This window comes from Oncorhynchus nerka, linkage group LG7 (genome assembly GCF_034236695.1).
Source record: "Oncorhynchus nerka isolate Pitt River linkage group LG7, Oner_Uvic_2.0, whole genome shotgun sequence".
NCBI classification, from domain to species: Eukaryota; Metazoa; Chordata; class Actinopteri; order Salmoniformes; family Salmonidae; genus Oncorhynchus; species Oncorhynchus nerka.
Window position 1 is genome coordinate 80,188,434 of NC_088402.1, and position 22,470 is coordinate 80,210,903.

General features: G+C 42.1%; 1 protein-coding gene across 1 annotated transcript; it reads left to right on the forward strand.

Moving 5' to 3' along the window:
• The first annotated feature begins 273 nt into the window (after positions 1-273).
• Positions 274-19,645, forward strand: LOC115132485 (sentrin-specific protease 1-like). Its single transcript, XM_029665171.2, has 17 exons — positions 274-893; positions 1,297-1,361; positions 1,501-1,712; positions 1,980-2,064; positions 2,179-2,374; positions 2,619-2,769; positions 3,014-3,132; positions 5,978-6,258; positions 6,490-6,553; positions 6,648-6,686; positions 6,873-6,957; positions 7,183-7,326; positions 7,803-7,934; positions 14,567-14,770; positions 15,009-15,173; positions 16,915-17,010; positions 17,586-19,645. Exons 1-17 carry the CDS (start codon positions 751-753, stop codon positions 17,646-17,648), a joined length of 2,244 nt encoding a protein of 747 aa, XP_029521031.1. The 5' UTR covers positions 274-750; the 3' UTR covers positions 17,649-19,645.
• Positions 19,646-22,470: the final 2,825 nt, after the last annotated feature.

Consider the following 22,470-nt stretch of genomic DNA (forward strand, 5'->3'; position numbering starts at 1 on the left):
ATTTATTAGAACGGGAATGTGAATGTTTATTGCATTTACCTCTAAAATAAAATTTAAAAAATGGACTCACCAATCTTCCATTTTTTTTTGTATCTCAGACTCTAAATAGAATACAACAGAAAAATCCGTGTATAATATAATATGCGTGTCGAAATCTGTGAACATCAAAGTAGCGCCAGAAAAAAAGCACTCCAATCAACCAATCACGTTTCAGAATACTTTGATCTACTCGAGATGCTCATCCAATGAAAACGTTTCATGGTACAACTTCGAGCTCAGCCATGTTGTGGTTTTGAATGAGGAAGAAGCGGGAGAGGTTATCGTTTAGTGAGTTTATACACCGTATTTTTGTATTTGAAGTATTACATTGGGATATTTTTGGCCCCTTGGTTATTTAAGAAACATCAATTGCATTGTAGAATGTGGTACTAGTGATTAAACTCAGTCAAGTGCGGATTAAAATCCTAGTAGCTAAAGCCACATACAACAAGCTTGTTAGCTAGCTAGTTTAGCTAACCAGCTTTCAAGCTTGTTAGCTGTGCGAGCTAAATAACTAACTAATTTCAGGGGAAGGAAGGCGGAAGGTAACCTAATTAGTAGTGTTGGTCAACTAGCTACGATTTACTTGCCCCGGCCGAATGACGTTGGGTGGCTTTATGTGCTTTTGGCTGCGCTGGCAAGCAGGTTAAAAGCAACCATATGCATACCTTTTTTTCGGGGGCGGGGGGTTTTAAACTTCTCTAGCTAAACATGTTCAATAAATTTTACGAATGGATTGGAACGGGCTTCGCTAATCTCCGCTACGGACTGCCAGCTCCCGACCAACAGGATAACGTTGATACACATGGAATACAACAACGGCGTCCGATCAGGAGAAAAAGACCTATCGACTGGTAAGTTAAGGTTAATATTAGCTATAATAGCTGACTAACGTTATCTGTTATTATATTTGTTGTTTAGAAAGTTAGTTAAATAATTTAGCTTAGTTTCAGTTGGTGGTGACAAGGGATGACCAGTCAGTTTGTTTTATGACATAACTAGTTGTCTGTTAGTTATGTCTGAGTTGTACATTTGCTGTCTAGTTCATTAGAAATTGTGGTGAGATGCTAGCAGGTATGGCACACATTGTCTGACTTGCTTACTCAACAACCCCTATGTATGGAGTGGATTGTAACAGGTCGCTGTCTAATGTGAATGTAGTTAACTAGCTATGAGAGTTCTAATGACAATACCTGCTATCACTGACTTGGTCTCTGGCTTATTCTCATTTTGAATGTTTTCCCCTTTTTCTCAAAGTTTGGAGGACAGAGAGGCTGTTGACCATGATGACCAAGCCCTAGCAGTGAAGAAATTCCGGATGGGTAAGCTTTGCTGCAGCCATGGCCATGCAGTCATAAGCATATATCTTGTGTTGTCTAACATGTTCTTGGCACTGTGTATACTGTGATCTATAAACAAACCATGGCTCCCTGTCTTAGACTGCATGTTTGTCTATTACAGGGGATCTTGTTGATACAGTAAAGACTGCGGCTGAAGGGGTGAAGAGCCATAGTGCCGATGTGGCTTCGTGGGTACGGAACAGTGTGACCCCTACCTTGAGGAACATACTGCCTGCTTCCCCTGGTCCTCTAGAAGAACACCCAGGGGAAGAGCCCCAACTGGAGCCCTCAACCTTTGCACCCCCTCCCTCAACTGTCTGGGAAGAAACGGAGGTATTGGAGCTCTGTTTCAGGGCCCATAATTTGCAAACCATCTCGGAGTAGGGTGTGCTGATCTTGGATCGGCTTTGACTTTTAAATCATAATAAATACGAGGGGGAACCTGATCCTAGATCAGCACTCCTTCTCTTAAGATACTTTTTTAATGTAGGCCTAGTAGTAGATTTCTACGCATTCATTACTCCAGTTTACTGCAGTCCAGAACTTTGTTATATTCATATTGAACATTAATATCCTCTGTTTTAATGGTGGTGTTTTCAGGTCCTCGAGGTGAGGAACTCTACTCCTCTGGATGGGACTGTTGTTGCTCCCTCAACAACTCTGAAATGGAAAAGCTCTAAATCAGGCAAGACTATTGTACATTTTCTAAACTCTATTCTAAGAATGTCTTTGCCGGCTGGAAATGTCACTAATGTCGCTATGGAAATGGACACTCTATTTCCTCCTTTCTTCACTGCAGAGTCCTATAGAATTGAGAAGTCGATGGTGGGATCGACGGTCTGCAGACGGAAAGTTTGCATGGCTCTTACACATCGTGAAGCACCCAAAACAAATGGGCACTCTGTCAGTCAGCCTCCTTCCTCCAGCAGCACCTCTAAGCCATGTCCCTCTCCCCACCTGGGAAGGACCCACTTCAGAACACCTACATCAAATAGGTATGCTCATATTGTCCATAGATATAGGCCTTACTTTTTTCATCAGTGAGAAATTAATTCTGCTATTAATTAATCAAGCATTGTACGGGTGCTTGAAAATCTCAAATTAGATTGATTTTGAACCGTACCATTTCAAGGTTGTGAAAGTGTTTGATTTTCAAAAAGTGCTTAAAAGTGCTTTATTTTCTGTGTGTGATAGTGCTCCATTCACAATAATGTAATTGAATTCTCTGTCTGTCCACAGGCGGTTTACCTCAGCAGGGTTAGGCACAGGAAGCGGCTCCATCACCAGCATGCATGAGAAGACCTTCCCTATCCGCGTGGTGCAGAGTCCTTCACACGGCAGCTCCTCCTACCGCCTCCTCAGAGCCAGGGCTCGCTGCACTGCACAAGAGGTCAGATACCACCTACCAGTATTTTTATGGATCCCACTCACACCGTTTGCTGAACTTTTGCTATTGGGCTGTTTTGGATGAACTTTGTTATATTACTATTATTCTGCTTGTCAGCCAAGATAAACCTGGATAGATACAATATAATAACTTTCCCCAGAGGGAAGTTTGGTTAAGACGTCATGTTGCATCTTCTCCATATCAAAGCCCCATTTATAATAGTATTGGGTCCTCTGGGTGTCTCCAGTCTGTCCGTGAGGAGGAGAAGGAGGTGTACAGACAGCTACTGGCCATGGTCTCAGGTGGACAGTCCTCCTCGTGTCACAACGGCAGCTCCCATGGCTTTCCGCGCTCACACAGAGACTTGTGAGTACAACAACCACAAAGCCAATACTACAGTCCTCTCACTTCCCCAGCCGACACAGACAATTCAAATTGTATATACATATACACATTTTTAACAGATGTTGTTGTGGGTGTAGTGAAATGCTTGTGTTCCTAGCTCCAACAGTGCAGTAACATCTAACAACTCAAAACGATACACAAATCTAAAAGTAAAATAATAGAATTAAGAAATGTATAAATATTAGGACAAGCAATGTCGGAGTGGCATATTCTAAATTACAGTAGAAATAGAATACAGTATATACATATGAGATGAGTAAAGCAGTATGTAAACATTATTAAAGTGACTAGTGTTTCATTAAAGTGACCAGTGATTCCATGTATATGGGGCACCAGCATCTAAGGTGCAGGGTTGAGTATCTGGGAGGTAGCCAGCTAGTGATGGCTATTTAACAATCTGAGGCCTTGAGATAGATGCTGTTTTTCAGTCTCTCAGTCCCAGCTTTGATGCACCTGTACTATGTTCTAATATTTTTTATTGAACACACAAGAATGGTGTATAGGTATAAAAGACAAGTATGCAATTCTTATTTAAACATGAAAGAGCGGACAGAAACAACAAGAGTTCTAGGTACAAAACAAATAATACAAAACAAGACATGCAGAACCAGGACATGTAGAAAGAAAGAGGGTAGATGTCACCCCCCTCCAACTGCTCGGGTGCCGGGGCAAGCACATGCTGCCCAAAGGTAGATTAAAATATTACAATTGAGAGTGCGTTAAAATGTACAAATTCACAGCGCCGACTGGTCCAAGCAAGAGAGGAAAGGCTGTCAGATTTGATAAAATGTTGATAATTTATTGTTCAGAATATATCTAATTCTTTCTAAGTGTACACTGTTTGCCAATTCGCTGAGCCATAATTTGGTAGAGGGAGCTTCCCTCCTTTTCCAAAACAGCAAGATACAGTCTCATTTCGGCAAAGAAATGTAAGTGATGAGTTGTTTTGGGGGTTTGGTTAATCCGTTTTGGGAATCAGACACTCCCAGTATTATCAGAAGCGGGTCTGGGTCTATTGAAGTCTCTAGAACTTCAGAGAGGATCCTAAAAATTACACACCAATAACCATACAAGTTAGTTAGAGCATAAGGCAAAGCAGTGGAGTAGTGTACCCTGCGCAGCCTGACATTTATCACACATAGGGGATGTATCAGGAAATATCCTATGCAGTTTAGTTTTGGAATAGTGTAATCTGTGTAATACCTTGAATTGTATGAGACGATGTCTGGAGTTAATGGGAGCAGGTGTGTATATACTCCAAGCTCTCTTCCCAGTCTGCCACAGAAATGTCCCTAGTTCTTCCTCCCATTTTGCCTTAATGGCATCTGTAGGTGTGCTAACAGATTGAAGAGTGTCATATTGACCAGATATCAGTTTGTCTGAAGTGGGGCATATTTTTATGTATCCGTCAAACATGGAAGGTTTAGCATTCCCAAATGTCGGGAGGTGTTTTCTAATTTAGTCTAATCTGTAGGTATCTGAAAAAGTTACTTCTGGGAAGAGTATAAATTTCCTTCAGCAATGGAGGCAAATGTCCCTTCTATATATAGATCCCCTATGGTATTTATCCCTAGCTCTCCCCGTCGCTCAAAGGTGTTATCAAGGTTAGCGGTGGAAAAGGAGGGATTCCTCGCAACAGGGAGCATGCTATTGGTCTAAGATCAAAATGGACTTTAATTAGCTTCTAGATTTGGACTGCTATGTATAATAAGATTGTTACTATAACGTGACATCTCCAAATTGACAGGCGACAAAATCACAGCGCCAATAGAGAAGGGGTGACACTCCTCACGCTCCATACTAAACCAGCTGGATGACGGCAGGATACACCTGTACTGACCTCACCTTCTGGATGATAGCGATGTGAACAGGCAGTGGCTCGGGTGGTAGATGTCCTTGATGATCTTGTTGGCCTTCCTGTGACATCGGGTGCTGTAGGTGTCCTGGAGGGCAGGCAGTGTGATGTGTTGGGCGGACCGCACCACCCTCTGGAGAGCCCTGCGGTTGCGGGCGGTGCAGTTGCTGTAGATATAAGCACGACAGGATGCTCTCAATGGTGCATTTGTAAGAGTTTGTGAGGGTCTTAGGGCCCAAGCCAAATTTCTTCAGCGTCCTGAGGTTGAAGAGGAGCTGTTGTGCCTTCCTCACCACACTATCTGTGTGGGTGGACCATTTCAGATCATCTGTGATGTGTACGCAGAGGAATTTGAAACTTTCCACCTTCTCCTCTGCGGTCCCGTTGATGTGGATGGGGGCGTGCTCCCGCTGCTGTTTCCTGGTCCATGATCAGCTCCTTCATTTTGTTGATGTTAAGGGAGACATTATTTTCCTGGCACCACTCTGCCAGGGCCCTCACCTCCTCCCTGTAGGGTATGGATGGGTATCTATCAACTGTTTCTGGTTTGGGCTGTTTTTAATAGTCCCAGTGGGATCAACATCCCCTATACACTTCCTGATGAACTCAGTCACCGTGTCTGTGTATACATCAATGTTATTATCCGAGGCTACCCGGAACATATCCCAGTCTGCGTGATCAAAACAAATCTTGAAGCACGGATTCCGATTGGTCAGACCAGCATTGAATAGACCGTAGCATGGTTATTTCCTGTTTGAGTTTCTTTAGTCATGCTCAATGACATGTACTGGCAAATTGATGCAAGTGCACATGTTTTCTACTTCTCCTTGGGGTTTATAATCCTACTTTTAGTCCATACATTTTTTGTGTACTGGTGCTCCATTCTAGTATTCTCCTCCCCTTTTTCTTAGTTCTGACCTGTGTCCGTCTCTCGCCCTCACTCACTCTCAGCACCAGCTTCCTGAATACCAGCAGACGTCTGCTCCAGTGTTCGTCCCCTGCCGGGTCAGGAGATGCCTCACGGGGCCCCAGTGGACCCCCAAGCCCCCGTCCAGAGTCCAGCCAGGGGTACAGCAACGTCCCCAGCCCAGGGGAGGGCTCCTCCAGTGGCGCAGGGAACCAGCCATGGGCCTCTGACTCAGACCTCAGCCCCAGGGGACAAGAGCCAGTACAGTCTGCCCCTTCCCCAGTTACCATACTGGACACCTTTTCTCAGGACTCACAATCATCAGGTAATGCATGAGACAATCATTTTTCACTTCCTCCAAGGTGATTCAATTCAATTGATATTAACTTAGTCCATCCCTTTCAATTGCTCGTAGGGAATGAATAACGTTTATTGAATTGATGGTTGGATGCTGTAGAACCAATTTAGTGTTTTGCGTCATGTTTCCATTAAACCCTACCTGTTTGTCTCCTCACCATCATGTAGTTGTGGTCACCTCTTGTCTTGTTCTGTACAGCTCATGATGGGGACTCCGTGATCATTGTGAAAGAGCAGAAGGGCAAAAGGCCAGACAGTTCAAGGTAAGCATTTTGAATAGTTTGTTTCTATTGTGGGTGTGTTATGTGCTTTGTTGTCCCCATCTAGCCTGGTTACTTTCTATCTCTTTCTCTGCAGTGTACCATGCTTCCAAGCTGAGCTCTGGATCAAAGAATTGTAAGTTCCCTGATTCCTTACACTCATGATTGGTACCGTTTTTGTTTCTTGGTAGATTCATAGTTAGCTGTATATCGCCATGCACCAGTGCATACTAGATGCTACGTAGAAATAAAAATGAAACTCTCTTCTAACCCATTACGGAAGTCCTTTCCTCAAGTCAATTTGAGTGTCTGTGTTTCCCAGGTCTAGCATGTACGACTTCCGTGCCCGGGAGAGACGGAGGCAGATAGAGGGGCAGGAGGCCCTAACTGCTCAGCTGCTGCGACAGGTACTTTCTCTGTCCTTCTCATTGGTCTGATGTCGCTCGTCATTGCAATACATAGTCCTACACATACCTCAGCCGTGGTCCACAGAAATAACTTCTCCCTCTAGGCTTTATTCATCATTGCATAAGAATATGAAATGAGATGCTCTTTTACCACTGAAATAAACATTCACCTCTGTGGCGATAGCTCTCAACCTAACCCTCTTCTGCTGTGGTCTGGGGGTCCAGCGTATCTCAGATGACAGCCAGCTGGGCCACAGGGCCGTGGAGCTGCATGTTAGAGTCCCTCTGGAGAAGGAGGTTCCTCTGGCTCCCTTCATAGAGGAACCCAAACCCACAGAGGAGAAACCAGAGTTCCCTGAGCTCACTGAGGTACATTCACTGTCTTTTAGTTGTGTCTATTGTGCGAAAGAGCATTGCCAATAAAATGCATTATTGTGAAGTACATTGAGGTGTTTCAAATTGACTTGATTGCTGTGCGCATCAAGAATGTAAATAATAATAGATTGGATTTATATAGCACTTTTCTACCAACTGAGGTTTTTATTTAATTTAAGTAGGCAAGTCAGTTAAGAACAAATTCTTATTTACAATGACTGCGAAACCCGGACGACACTGGGCCAACTGTGCGCTGCCCAATGGGACTCTCCATCACAGCAGGATGTGATACAGCCTGGATACTGGTACTCAAAGCTCTTTACATAGCAGGGGAAAACTCACCTCATCCACCACAGTGACCATTTCTGTGCCAGAACGCTCACCACACATCCGCTATCAGGGGGTGAGGAGTGATATATGCCATTTAGCCTTTAGCTCATCCGTCTTGTTTGTTTGTCCGTGCCATCCAGGATATGGAGGGGGAGGTGGGCCGGGCGCTGACGGTAGGCAGCCAGGACGAGGTGCTGAGTGAAGGCTTCAGACTCACCATCACACGCAAAGACCTCCAGACCCTCAGCCACCTCAACTGGCTCAACGATGAGGTGAGAGCTCATCACACTGCTTCTGTTTGTCATGCTGCTGCCTGCTCATTTTTCTGTGCCTAATGTGAGTTGTTCTTATTTTAGTGTGTGAGTGACAATTGAGTGTACTGGACACGTGTCTATAGTGTACTGGACACGTGTCTATAGTAGAGGTCGACCGATTCTGATTTTTCAACTCCGATACTGATTATTGGAGGACCAAAAAAAGCCAATGCTGATTAATCTACCAATTATTTTATTTATTTTTGTGTGTATGTATGCATACAGTTGGAAGTCAGAAGTTTACATACACCTTAGCCAAATACATTTAAACTCAGTTTTTCACAATTCCTGACATTTAACCTGTAGTGACGCCCAGCCCGTGAATGGGACCGTTATCATCATCTGACACTAATTAGCATAACGCAACGGACATAAATCTTCCTAGAAAATCTTCCTATTCATGAAAATCACAAGTGAAATATATTGGAACACAGCTTAGCCTTTTGTTAACTTCTTGGATATAGGGGGCGCTCTTTTAATTTATGGATAAAAAAAACGTTCCCGTTTTAAACAAGATATTTTGTCACGAAAAGATGCTCGACTATGCATATAATTGACAGCTTTGGAAAGCTCTGACGTTTCCAAAACTGCAAAGATATTGTCTGTGAGTGCCACAGAACTAATGCTACAGGGGATCCAAGATGAAATTTCATACAGGAAGTGCCCCAGATTTTTGAATGTGCTGTGTTCCAATGTCTCCTTATATGGCTGTGTATGGGTCACGAATGAGCTTAGACTTTCTGTCGTTTCCCCAAGGTGTCGACAGCATTGTGACGTATTTGTAGGCAAATCATTGGAAGATTGACCTTAAGAGACTACATCTACCAGGTGGGCGCTTGGTGTCCTCCATTGCAATTATTGCGTAATCTCCAGCTGCGTCTATTTTTCGTTTGCTTCGAGGAGAAACACCGCTGCCACGAATGATTTATCATCGAATAGATATGTGAATCAATCCTCAAGGTGTTTTTCTAAACAACGTTTGCCATGTTTCTGTCGATATTATGGAGTTAATTTGGTAAAAAGTTTGGCGTTGTAGAGACTGCATTTTCAGATTTTTTTCTTAGCCAAACGTGATGAACAAAACAGAGCGATTTCTCCTACACACGTAATCTTTTTGGAAAAACTGAACATTTGCTATCTGAGAGTCTCCTCATTGAAAACATCCGAAGTTCTTCAAAGGTAATTGATTTTATTTGAATGCTTTTCTTGTTTTTGTGAAAATGTTGCCTGCTGAATGCTAGGCTTAATGCTATGCTAGCTATCAATACTCATACACAAATGCTTGTGTAGCTATGGTTGAAAAGCATATTTTGAAAATCTGAGATGACAGTGTTGTTAACAAAAGGCTTAGCTTGTGAGTGAATATATTTCTTTCATTTCATTTGCGATTTTCATGAATAGTTAACGTTGCGTTATGGTAATGAGCTTGAGGCTATAATTACGCTCCCGGATACGGGATTGCTCGACGCTAGAGGTTAAACACCCTGTCATCTCAGATTTTCAAAATATGCTTTACAGCCAACGCTAGACGAGCAATTGTGTAAGTTTAGCATTATGCCTTGCTAGCAGCAGGCAAACTTTTCACGGAAATCAGAAAAGCAATCAAATTAAATCGTTTACCTTTGATGAACTTCGGATGTTTTCACTCCCGAGACTCCCAGGTAGACAGCCAAAGTTAATTTTTTCCCAAAAGATTATTTTTGTAGGCGAAATAGCTCCGTTTGTTCTTCACGTTTTGGCTGAGAAATCGCCTGGAAATTGCGGTCACCACAACGCCGAAAAATATTCCAAATTAGCTCCATAATATCGACAGAAACATGGCAAATGTGGTTTAGAATCCGTGTTTTTCTAATATCTATTCGATAATATATCCGTCGGGACAATTCCTTTTTCTCTAGGACCGATTGGAGTAATGGCTACCTCTGCACTTTACGCGAGAATCTCTCTCGGAGCCACCATGTGACCACTTACGCAATGTGCCCCCATACGGCTTTTCTTCAACAGAAATGCATAAAACTATGTTACAATGCTGTAGACACCTTGGGGAATACGTAGAAAGCGTAAGCTCGTTTATGGTACATTCACAGCCATATAGGGAGTCATTGGAACGCAGTGCTTTCAAAACCTGGGGCACTTCCGGATTGGATTTTTCTCAGGCTTTCGCCTGCAACATCAGTTCTGTTATACTCACAGACAATATCTTTACAGTTTTGGAAACGTTAGTGTTTTCTATCCAAAGCTTTTTTTCCAAAAATGAAAATACTGCCCCCTAACACCAAGAGGTTAATCCTAGTAAAAATTCCCTGTCTTAGGCCATTTTGGATCACCACTTGATTTTAAGAAAGTGAAATGTCAGAATAATAGTAGATTTATTTCAGTTATTTCATCACATTCCCACTGGGTCAGAAGTTTACATACACTCAATTAGTATTTGGTAGCATTATCTTTTCAATTGTTTAACTTGGGTCAAACGTGTTGGGTAGCCTTTCACAAGCTTCCCACAATAATTTGGGTGAATTTTGTCCCATTCCTCCTGACAGAGCTGGTGTAACTGAGACAGGTTTGTAGGCCTCCTTGCTCGCCCACGCTTATTCAGTTCTGCCCACAAATTTTCTATGGGATTGAGGTCAGGGCTTTCCTCCCTCATGAGGCCATCTATTTTGTGAAGTGCACCAGTCCCTCCTGCAGCAAAGCACCCCCACAACATTCTGCTGCCACGGTTGGGATGGTGTTCTTCAGTTTTGAAAGCCTCCCCATTTTTCCTCCAAACATAGCGATGGTCATTATGGCCAAACAGTTCTATTTTTGTTTCATCAGACCAGAGGACATTTCCCCAAAAAGTATGATCTTTGTCTCCATGTGCAGTTGCAAACCGTAGTCTGGCTTTTTATGGCGGTTTTGGAGCAGTGGCTTCTTCCTTGCTGAGTGGCCTTTCAGGTTATGTCGATATAGGACTTGTTTTACTGTGGATATAGATACTTTTGTACCTGTTTCCTCCAGCATCTTCACAAGGTCCTTTGCTGTTGCTCTGGGATTGATTTGCACTTTTCGCACCAAAGTACGTTCATCTCTAGGAGACAGAGCGCGTCTCCTTCCTGAGTGGTATGGCGGCTGCGTGGTCCCATGGTGTTTATACTTGCGCACTATTGATTGTACAGATGAATGTACTTTCAGGCGTTTGTAAATTGCTCCCAGGGATGAACCAGACTTGTGGAGGTCTACAAAATGTTTTCTGAGGTCTTGGCTGATTTCTTTTGATTTCCCCATGATGTCAAGCAAAGAGGCATTGAGTTTGAAGGTAGGCCTTGAAATACATCCACAGGTACACCTCCAATTGACTCAAATGATGTCAATTAGCCATGACATAATTTTCTGGAATTTTCCAAGCTGTTTAAAGGCACAGTTAACTTCGTGTATGTAAACTTCTGACCCACTGAAATTGTGATTCGTGATTTTTTTTAAGTGAAATAATCTGTAAACAATTGTTGAAAAAATGACTTGTCGTGCACAAAGTAGATGTCCTGTCCGACTTGCCAAAACTATAGTTTGTTTAACAAGAAATTTGTGGAGTGGTTGAAAAACGAGTTTTAATGACTCCAACCTAAGTGTATATAAACTTCCAACTTCAACTGTATGTACAGTGGGGCAAAAAAGTATTTAGTCAGCCACCAATTGTGCAAGTTCTCCCACTTAAAAAGATGAGAGGCCTGTAATTTTCATCATAGGTACACTAGTGAATGACCTGCAGAGAGCTGGGACCAAAGTAACAACGCCTACCATCAGTAACACACTACGCCGCCAGGGACTCAAATCCTGCAGTGCCAGGGTTGTCCCCCTGCTTCAGCCAGTACATGTCCAGGCCCGTCTGAAGTTTGCTAGAGAGCATTTGGATGATCCAGAAGAAGATTGGGAGAATGTCATATGGTCAGATGAAACCAAAATATAACTTTTTGGTGTAAACTCAACTCATCGTGTTTGGAGGACAAAGAATGCTGAGTTGCATCCAAAGAACACCATGCCTACTGTGAAGCATGGGGGTGGAAACATCATGCTTTGGGGCTGTTTTTCTGCAAATTGACCAGGACGACTGATCCATGTAAAGGAAAGAATGAATGGGGCCATGTATCGTGAGATTTTGAGTGAAAACCTCCTTCCATCAGCAAGGGCATTGAAGATGACAATGATCCCAAACACACATCGCCCGGGCAACGAAGGAGTGGCTTCGTAAGAAGCATTTCAAGGTCCTGGAGTGGCCTAGCCAGTCTCCAGATCTCAACCCCATAGAAAATCTTTGGAGGGAGTTGAAAGTCCGTGTTGCCCAGCAACAGCCCCAAAACATCACTGCTCTAGAGGAGATCTGCATGGAGGAATGGGCCAAAATACCCCCAACAGTGTGTGAAAACCTTGTGAAGACTTACAGAAAATGTTTGACCTCTGTCATTGCCAACAATAACAAAGTATTGAGAAACTTTTGTTATTGACCAAATACTTATTTTTCACCATAATTTGCAAATAAATTCATTAAAAATCCTATCATGTGATTTTCTGGATTTTTTTTCCTTCTCATTTTGTCTGTCATAGTTGAAGTGTACCTATGATGAAAATCACAGGCCTCCTCTTTTTAAGTGGGAGAACTTGCACAATTGGTGGCTGACTAAATACTTTTTTGCCCCACTATGTGTAATAATGACAATTACAACAATACTGAATGAACAATGTCCATTTTTTATTTTAACTTAATATAAGTTCATATACATAAATATACATAAAATCTATTTAGTCTCAAATAAATAATGAAACCTGCTCGGTTTGGTTTAAATAATGCAAAAACAGTGTTGAGGAAGAAAGCAAAGGTGCAATATGTGCCATTGTAAAAAAGCTAACGTTTAAGTATCTAACTCAGAACATATGAAAGCTTGTTGTTCAATATTCCCAGTTAAGAAGTTTTCGGTTGTAGTTATAGGAATTATGACCCGTCTACTATTTCTCTCTCTATAACATTTGTATTTCTTATACCTTTTGACTGTTGTATGTTCTAATAGGTACTTTAGTATTGCCAGCCTAATCTAGGGAGTTGATAAGCTTGTAATAAACAGCGCAGTGAATCAAGCATTGCTAAGAGCTGCTGGCAAACGCAGTAAAGTTTGAATGGATGCTTACGAGCCTGCTGCTGCCTACCACCGCTCAGTCAGACTGCTCTATCAAATGTCAAATCATAGACTTAATTATAATATAATAAACACAGAAATACGAGCCTTTGGTCATTAGTATGGTAAAATCCGGAAGCTTATCATCTCGAAAACAAGACGTTTATTCTTTCAGTGAAATACGGAACCGTTCCGTATTTTATATAACGGGTGGCAACCATCAGTCTAAATATTCCTGTTACATTGCACAATATTCAATGTTATGTCATAATTATGTAACATTTTGGCAAATTAGTTTGCAACAAGCCAGGCGGCCCAAACTGTTGCATATACCCTGACTCTGCGTGCAATGAACGCAAGAGAAGTGACACAATTTCCCTAGTTAATATTGCCTGATAAAATAAATTAATGTTAACTTAATATGCAGGTTTAAAAAATAAATAAAAAAATACTTCTGTGTATTGATTTTAAGAAAGGCATTGATGTTTATGGTTAGGTACATTGCGAATGCGCTTTTGTTAAATCACCCTGTTGGTGAAGTAGGCTGTGATTCGATGATAAATTAACGGGCACCGCATTGATTATATGCAACGCAGGACAAGCTAGTTAACTACACATGGTTGATGATATTACTAGGATAACTAATGATTATGTGAAGATTGATTGTTTTTTATAAGATAAATTTAATGCTAGCTAGCACCTTACCTTGGCTCCTTGCTGCACTCGCATAACAGGTAGTCAGCATGCCACGCAGTCTCCTCGTGGAATGCAATGTAATCGGCCTCCAAAAATGCTGATTACCGATTTGTTATGAAATCTTGAAATCAGCCCTGATTTAAATCGTTCAACCTCTATAGTGTGCTGGACAGGTGTGTAGAGAATCTCAACCAGTGGGTTGCAAGTGTCTGCGTAAAAAATATATATATTGTTTTAATGAAAACGACTTAAACCAGGTAGAAAGTGTGTAGAAATGATAATGAACTTACATTTAATATATTTATTCAATATAGAGAGATTAGCAGCATTCTGTATGATTGTTTTGTGGTCTCAAGTCAGTGAGTTTAACATACTTCATCAAGAATATGGGCAAAATTGTATTATTGACAATGAAAAACTAACCATATAAATTATACATTTACTATCAATAGCATTAATAGCATTAAATTGTTTTCCAGATTGTATTTTGGTGATTATTTTTCGAAATTCGAGTTGGGTCGTGACAGAGAACCTGTTTCAATTTGGGTCTTGAGGAAAAACCAGTTGAGAACCACTGCAGTGGTGTACTGGACAGGATGTGTACGCAGTGGTGTACTGGACAGGATGTGTACGCAGTGGTGTACTGGACAGGATGCGTACGCAGTGGTGTACTGGACAGGATGCGTACGCAGTGGTGTACCTATGTTGTATTTTCTTCATCCGTTGCCTCTCCTTTTTACTCTGCAGGTGATCAACTTCTACATGAACCTGTTGGTGGAGCGCAGTAAGGATCCCAGCCTGCCGACGGTCCACACCTTCAACACCTTCTTTTTCCCCAAGCTACGCAGCGCAGGCTACTCTGCCGTACGCCGCTGGACCAAAAAGATGGACATCTTCTCAATGGACGTCATACTGGTGCCTGTCCACCTGGGGGTGCACTGGTGCCTCTCTGTGAGTACTGAACAGCAGCCCTGTTATAACTAACTATTATACTGCAACTCTCCTCCAGTCAGCAATGCCTGATTCTATCTAAAGAGCCGAGCTGTACTGGGCTGGCCTGGAACCTTTCTGGAAAGGACGGTGTCAAAACAAAATATCAGAGCCAGGACAGTGTGGTTCAGTTCGGCCCTGTAGTGTGAATCACACGATCTGAAGTGTGATGTGTATTTTAACATCCTTCTCTTCGCAGGTAGTGGATCTCCGTAAGAAGAGTATCACATACTTTGATTCAATGGGAGGGAACAATGACGAAGCCTGCAGGATACTGCTGCAATATCTGCAGCAGGAAAGCAAGGACAAGAAGGGCAAAGACCTGGATACCGCAGAATGGACTGTGCAGAGCAAGAAACGCCATGTGAGTGTTATATACAGTGCCTTGTCGAAAGTATTCGGCCCCCTTGAACTTTGCAACCTTTTGCCACATTTCAGGCTTCAAACATAAAGATATAAAACTGTATTTTTTGTGAAGAATCAACAACAAGTGGGACACAATCATGAAGTGGAACGACATTTATTGGATATTTCAAACTTTTTTAACAAATCAAAAACTGAAAAATTGGGCGTGCAAAATTATTCAGCCCCCTTAAGTTAATACTTTGTAGCGCCACCTTTTGCTGCGATTACAGCTGTAAGTCGCTTGGGGTATGTCTCTATCCGTTTTGCACATCGAGAGACTGACATTTTTTCCCATTCCTCCTTGCAAAACAGCTCGAGCTCAGTGAGGTTGGATGGAGAGCATTTGTGAACAGCAGTTTTCAGTTCTTTCCACAGATTCTCGATTGGATTCAGGTCTGGACTTTGACTTGGCCATTCTAACACCTGGATATGTTTATTTTTGAACCATTCCATTGTAGATTTTGCTTTATGTTTTGGATCATTGTCTTGTTGGAAGACAAATCTCCATCCCAGTCTCAGGTCTTTTGCAGACTCCATCAGGTTTTCTTCCAGAATGGTCCTGTATTTGGCTCCATCCATCTTCCCATCAATTTTAACCATCTTCCCTGTCCCTGCTGAAGAAAAGCAGGCCCAAACCATGATGCTGCCACCACCATGTTTGACAGTGGGGATGGTGTGTTCAGGGTGATGAGCTGTGTTGCTTTTACGCCAAACATAACGTTTTGCATTGTTGCCAAAATGTTTGATTTTGGTTTCATCTGACCAGAGCACCTTCTTCCACATGTTTGGTGTGTCTCCCAGGTGGCTTGTGGCAAACTTTAAACGACACTTTTTATGGATATCTTTAAGAAATGGCTTTCTTCTTGCCACTCTTCCATAAAGGCCAGATTTGTGCAATATAAGACTGATTGTTGTCCTATGGACAGAGTCTCCCACCTCAGCTGTAGATCTCTGCAGTTCATCCAGAGTGATCATGGGCCTCTTGGCTGCATCTCTGATCAGTCTTCTCCTTGTATGAGCTGAAAGTTTAGAGGGACGGCCAGGTCTTGGTAGATTTGCAGTGGTCTGATACTCATTCCATTTCAATATTATCGCTTGCGCAGTGCTCCTTGGGATGTTTAAAGCTTGGGAAATCTTTTTGTATCCAAATCCGGCTTTAAACTTCTTCACAACAGTATCTCGGACCTGCCTGGTGTGTTCCTTGTTCTTCATGATGCTCTCTGCGCTTTTAACGGACCTCTGAGACTATCACAGTGCAGGTGCATTTATACGGAGACTTGATTACACACAGGTGGATTGTATTTATCATCATTAGTCATTTAGGTCAACATTGGATCATTCAGAGATCCTCACTGAACTTCTGGAGAGAGTTTGCTGCACTGAAAGTAAAGGGGCTGAATAATTTTGCACGCCCAATTTTTCAGTTTTTGATTTGTTAAAAAAGTTTGAAATATCCAATAAATGTCGTTCCACTTCATGATTGTGTCCCACTTGTTGTTGATTCTTCACAAAAAAATACAGTTTTATATCTTTGTTTGAAGCCTGAAATGTGGCAAAAGGTCGCAAAGTTCAAGGGGGCCGAATACTTTCGCAAGGCACTGTATCTAACAGGGATCTCGGTCAACTCAACATTCCTTAACACATCACTGACGGATGTTGCCATCTTTTAACATTTATCTCCAAAATATTTCTCCCATTAGGAGATTCCTCAGCAGATGAACGGAAATGACTGTGGAATGTTCACATGTAAATATGCAGAGTACGTCACCAAAGACAAGCCAATCACATTCACACAAGTAAGTAGTGTAAAACTTCAATAAATATCCCAGGAGCCAAGCTGCCCCTGTGTCTGTTAGAGACAGGCTTGTATTGGAGGCCAGTGTTTAATACAGTCTGTGTGCAAAGCCCGGATCACCCTGTTATGATTCAGTTTTCTCACTCATGTAATGTTCTATCACCAATAGCCCTGTTTGATATTCAGAACACTGGTTGCATATGGAATGCACTGCATCTGTTTCAAACGGGATGAATTGATTAGTATTTTTCACTGGTTACATGGACAGACTTGCGTTTTGACAAGCAGGGATCAATAATTTAGCGTGAGGTAGAGATTCTGAAATTCTACTGGAGCAGACTGGCCTAAAGCGGGCACGCATCGTTTTACACCCGGCACTTGTAAGAGACTGCCGTTTATTTGCTCAAATGTGAAGTGATGGCCGGTCACTATGAGACCGCAACGTGCTGGAGACTCTGGGTTTAATGGAAGTGTTACGGTAAGCATGAGCAGTCCTGCCAGTACAGGAATATCCTACAATCCAATGACTTGACTATGAGTAACTAACTCAATATTTCCCTTCCCTCCAATTGACAGAAACACATGCCCTACTTCAGGAGACGTATGGTCTGGGAGATATTGAATCGGAAACTGTTGTGATGAAATCGTGGAGAGATTTTTGAACTGATAGCTACGGTTTGCTCAAGGGGAGGTGTCTGCAATGATGATGGTGCGTAAGACGCTGTGGCTGTTAAGCTGGAGGAGGATTCAGCTGGTCCGCTCCTGGGTGGGAAAGACTCAGAACAGGGACCTATGACCTTAATATGGTGGAGCTCTGAGCCCCCCCTACAAGTCCAATCCAGTGGAGGATTTGACTTGAAAGAAGGAATGGAATGGAAAAGCACTACCTCATCTCAGTGCTTTATGATGTGGTCCACTTTCACAAGTTGGGAAGTCTGAGGTCATTTTGTATCACCCAGCAAAGTTTGAATTGGTGTTTTCAATAACAAATCATACTCATCAGAACTTCTGTCTAGTGAAGTTGGACCAACCAGTATTTTGTCACTGATATTTTTGTAAACTACTTCAGTACAGCTCAAAGAAAGTTTGGTGTTCTGACGCTGACACCTTATTTTTCTATAGTGTATGGTTCACACCCATACCTGGTTCATGGTTCACACCCATACCTGGTTCATGGTTCACACCCATACCTGGTTCATGGTTCACACTCATACCTGGTTCATGGTTCACACTCATACCTGGTTCATGGTTCACACTCATACCTGGTTCATGGTTCACACCCATACCTGGTTCATGGTTCACACCCATACCTGGTTCATGGTTCACACCCATACCTGGTTCATGGTTCACACCCATACCTGGTTCATGGTTCACACCCATACCTGGTTCATGGTTCACACTCATACCTGGTTCATGGTTCACACTCATACCTGGTTCATGGTTCACACCCATACCTGGTTCATGGTTCACACCCATACCTGGTTCATGGTTCACACCCATACCTGGTTCATGGTTCACACCCATACCTGGTTCATGGTTCACACCCATACCTGGTTCATGGTTCACACTCATACCTGGTTCATGGTTCACACTCATACCTGGTTCATGGTTCACACTCATACCTGGTTCATGGTTCACACCCATACCTGGTTCATGGTTCACACCCATACCTGGTTCATGGTTCACACCCATACCTGGTTCATGGTTCACACTCATACCTGGTTCATGGTTCACACTCATACCTGGTTCATGGTTCACACTCATGCCTGGTTCATGGTTCACACTCATACCTGGTTCATGGTTCACACTCATACCTGGTTCATGGTTCACACTCATACCTGGTTCATGGTTCACACTCATACCTGGTTCATGGTTCACACTCATACCTGGTTCATGGTTCACACCCATACCTGGTTCATGGTTCACACTCATACCTGGTTCATGGTTCACACTCATACCTGGTTCATGGTTCACACTCATACCTGGTTCAATAAACTGGTTCAATCAGAGAACACAGATGCGGTGACATTCTTTGATTTATATCTGGACACCCACATTTAATTGTTTTTAGCTAAATTGAAAATATGCAACTGATTACGGTACGTGTACCATTACCTCAGAGTATAATTTGTAAAGTGGTTGCTGTTGTATTGTACTTTTATTTTACCTTTTATTTAACTAGATAAGTTGGTTAAGAATAATTTCTTATTTACAATGATGGACGATGCTGGGCCAAATTGTGCGCTGCCCTATGAGACCCCCAATCACGGCCGGATGTGATACCGCCTGGATTCGAACCAGGGTGTCTAGTGACGACTCTAGCACTGAGATGTAGTGCCTTGTGCCACTCGGGAGCCCCATAGTTGAGGTGACACTAATATCTTCATTGGTAAGTGGACCCCAAAACAGATAAGCTGCAGTCATGCTTCCTTGTTCAAGAGAACTACAGTTACAAGACTAAATTGTAACTTGAAGTTTAGTCTATTTTGTTTAAATAAGCAAAGCAAAAAAAAACAGTTTAGGGCTTTTGTCAGGATATTTTCAACATTGTGTGTACAGTTTCTTGGATAATGTATTTAATATACAGTTTGTACCTCGATCAATATTTTTTTGAAATAAATCAAGTATTGTGTATATGCCTCTGTTTGGAAAGGTGTACTGTACATGAACATACAAAGTAATAAAAGGCACATGGACTAAAACAATTTCATTTAAAAAAAGCACCAAGTTCAAAAACATCAAACCCAAAAAACCTCTTAAAGCTGTGTTTGTCTAGAACAGGACAATTAAGACCTGCTAGTGTGGCACATAAGTGAATAAAAGTACAATCACTAGAACCCACTTCTCTGCAAACCTTCAAATCCTAAATTGCAGCAAGATGTTTCAAGTGGACTCTTCATGTAAATCACGTGTCACTCATTCCACGGAGGGCAGAGAATCTGCGGGTTTTTCCCTCTTCCAACTTGATTGAAGAATTAAGGTCACTGATTAGTAAGTAACTCCTCACCTGGTTGTCATTTGGAAAGTATTCAGACCACTACCCTTTTTTCCACATTTTATGTTTCAGCCTTATTCTGAAATAGATTTTTTCCTTGTTAATCTACACACAATACCCCATAATGACAGGTTTTTAGACATTTTTGAAAATGTTTTTACAAAAGTCTTCAGACCCTTTACTCAGTACTTTTGTTAAAGCACCTTTGGCAGCAATTACAGCCTCGAGTCTTCTTGGGTTTGACGCTACAAGCTTGGCACACCTGTATTTGGTGAGTTTCTCCCATTCTCTGCAGATCCTCTCAAGCTCTATCAGGGTGGATGGGGAGCATTGCTGCACTGCTATTTTCAGGTCTCTCCAGATGTTCAATCGTGTTCAAGTCCGGGCTCTGGCTGGGCCACTCAAGGACATTCAGAGACTTGTCCCAAAGCCACTCCTGCGTGGTCTTGGCTGTGTGCCTAGGGTCATTGTCCTGTAGGAAGGTGAACATTCGCTCCAGTCTGAGGTTCTGAGCGCTCAGGAGCAGGTTTTCGTCAAGGATCTCTTTTTATTTAACCTTTATTTAACTAGGCAAGTCAGTTAAGAACAAATTCTTATTTTCAATGACTGCCTAGGAACAGTGGGTTAACTGCCTGTTCAGGGGCAGAACGACAGATTTGTACCTTGTCAGCTCGGGGATTTGGACTTGCAACCTTCCGGTTACTAGTCCAACGCTCTAACCACTAGGATGTACTTTGCTACGTTCATCTTTCCCTCGATCCTGACTAGTCTTCCAGTCCCTGCTGCTGAAAAACATCCCCAAAGCATGATGCTGCCACCACCATGCTTCACCGTAGGGATGGTGCCAGGGTTCCTCTAGATGTGAAGCTTGGCATTCAGGCCAAAGAGTTTAATCTTGGTTTCATCAGACCAGAGAATCTTGTTTCTCATGGTCTGAGAGTCCTTTAGGTGCCTTTTGGCAAACTCCAAGTGGGCTGTCATGTGCCTTTTAATGAGGAGTGGCTTCCGTCTGGCCATTCTACCATAAAGGCCTGATTGATGGAGTGCTGCAGACATGGTTGTCCTTCTGGAAGGTTCTCATCTCCACAGAGGAACTCTGGAGCTCTGTCTGAGACACCATCGGGTTCTTGGTCACCTCCCTGACCAAGGCCCTTCTCCCTCAATTGTTCAGTTTGGCCAGGTTTCAAATTTCTTCCATTTTAAGAATGATGGAGGCCACTGTGTTCTTTGGGACCTTCAATGCTGCAGAAATGTTTTGGTACCCTTCCCCAGGTCTGTGCCTCGACACAATCCTGTCTTGGAGCTCTACAGACAGTTCCTTTGACCTCATGGCTTGGTTTTTGCTCTATCTTGCACTGTCAACTGTGGGACCTGATATAGACAGGTGTGTGCCTTTTCCAGATCATGTCTAATCAATTGAATTTACCACAGATGGACTCTAATCCGGTTGTAGAAACATAAAGGATAATCAATGGAAACAGGATGCACCTGAGCTCAATTTTTAGTCTCATAGCAAAGTGTCTGAATACTTATGTAAATACATTTTTCTTCTAAAAATCTGTATTCACTTTGTCATTATGGGGTATTGTGTGTAGATAAGGAAAACATGTTAATGAATTCATTTTAGAATAAGGCTGTAATGTAATAACGTTAAAAAGTGAAGTGGTCTGAATACTTTCCGAATGCACTGTAGGTCTTAATTGAAAGGAGAACCAACAGACGCTGCTAGGCCCTTAATGGAGTGACACTGACACTCCTGAATGAATATCTGAACTATGGAAAAGGGCAAGAGCGTTTTGACATTTCAAACTAAGGCTGAACATTTTATTTGAGTTAAACAACAATCTGGAATGATGACGGCCTCAAAATAAATATGACGGATAGTTTATCAAACATTGAATTGTGGTTTCCTAAAACTGATACTACACATCTAAGAAAAGTATTCCTGTTTATCAAACATTGAATTGTGGTTTCCTAAAACTGATACTACACATCTAAGAAAAGTATTCCTGTTTATCAAACATTGAATTGTGGTTTCCTAAAACTGATACTACAAATCTAAGAAAAGTATTCCTGTGTATCAAACATTGAATTGTGGTTTCCTAAAACTGATACTACACATCTAAGAAAAGTATTCCTGTGTATCAAACATTGAATTGTGGTTTCCTAAAACTGATACTACACATCTAAGAAAAGTATTCCTGTGTATCAAACATTGAATTGTGGTTTCCCAAAACTGATACTACACATCTAAGAAAAGTATTCCTGTGTATCAAACATTGAATTGTGGTTTCCTAAAACTGATACTACACATCTAAGAAAAGTATTCCTGTGTATCAAACATTGAATTGTGGTTTCCCAAAACTGATACTACACATCAAAGAAAAGTATTCCTGTGTATCAAACATTGAATTGTGGTTTCCTAAAACTGATACTACACATCTAAGAAAAGTATTCCTGTGTATC

What these genes read in the sequence shown, in the direction of transcription:
- LOC115132485 (XM_029665171.2), top strand. Translation starts at nt 751, where the DNA reads ATGTTCAATAAATTTTACGAATGGATTGGAACGGGCTTCGCTAATCTC. An exon ending in AGAAAAAGACCTATCGACTG is followed by an intron (nt 894 to 1,296) that starts GTAAGTTAAGGT and finishes TTTTTCTCAAAG; the next exon opens with TTTGGAGGACAGAGAGGCTG. An exon ending in AGAACACCTACATCAAATAG is followed by an intron (nt 2,375 to 2,618) that starts GTATGCTCATAT and finishes GTCTGTCCACAG; the next exon opens with GCGGTTTACCTCAGCAGGGT.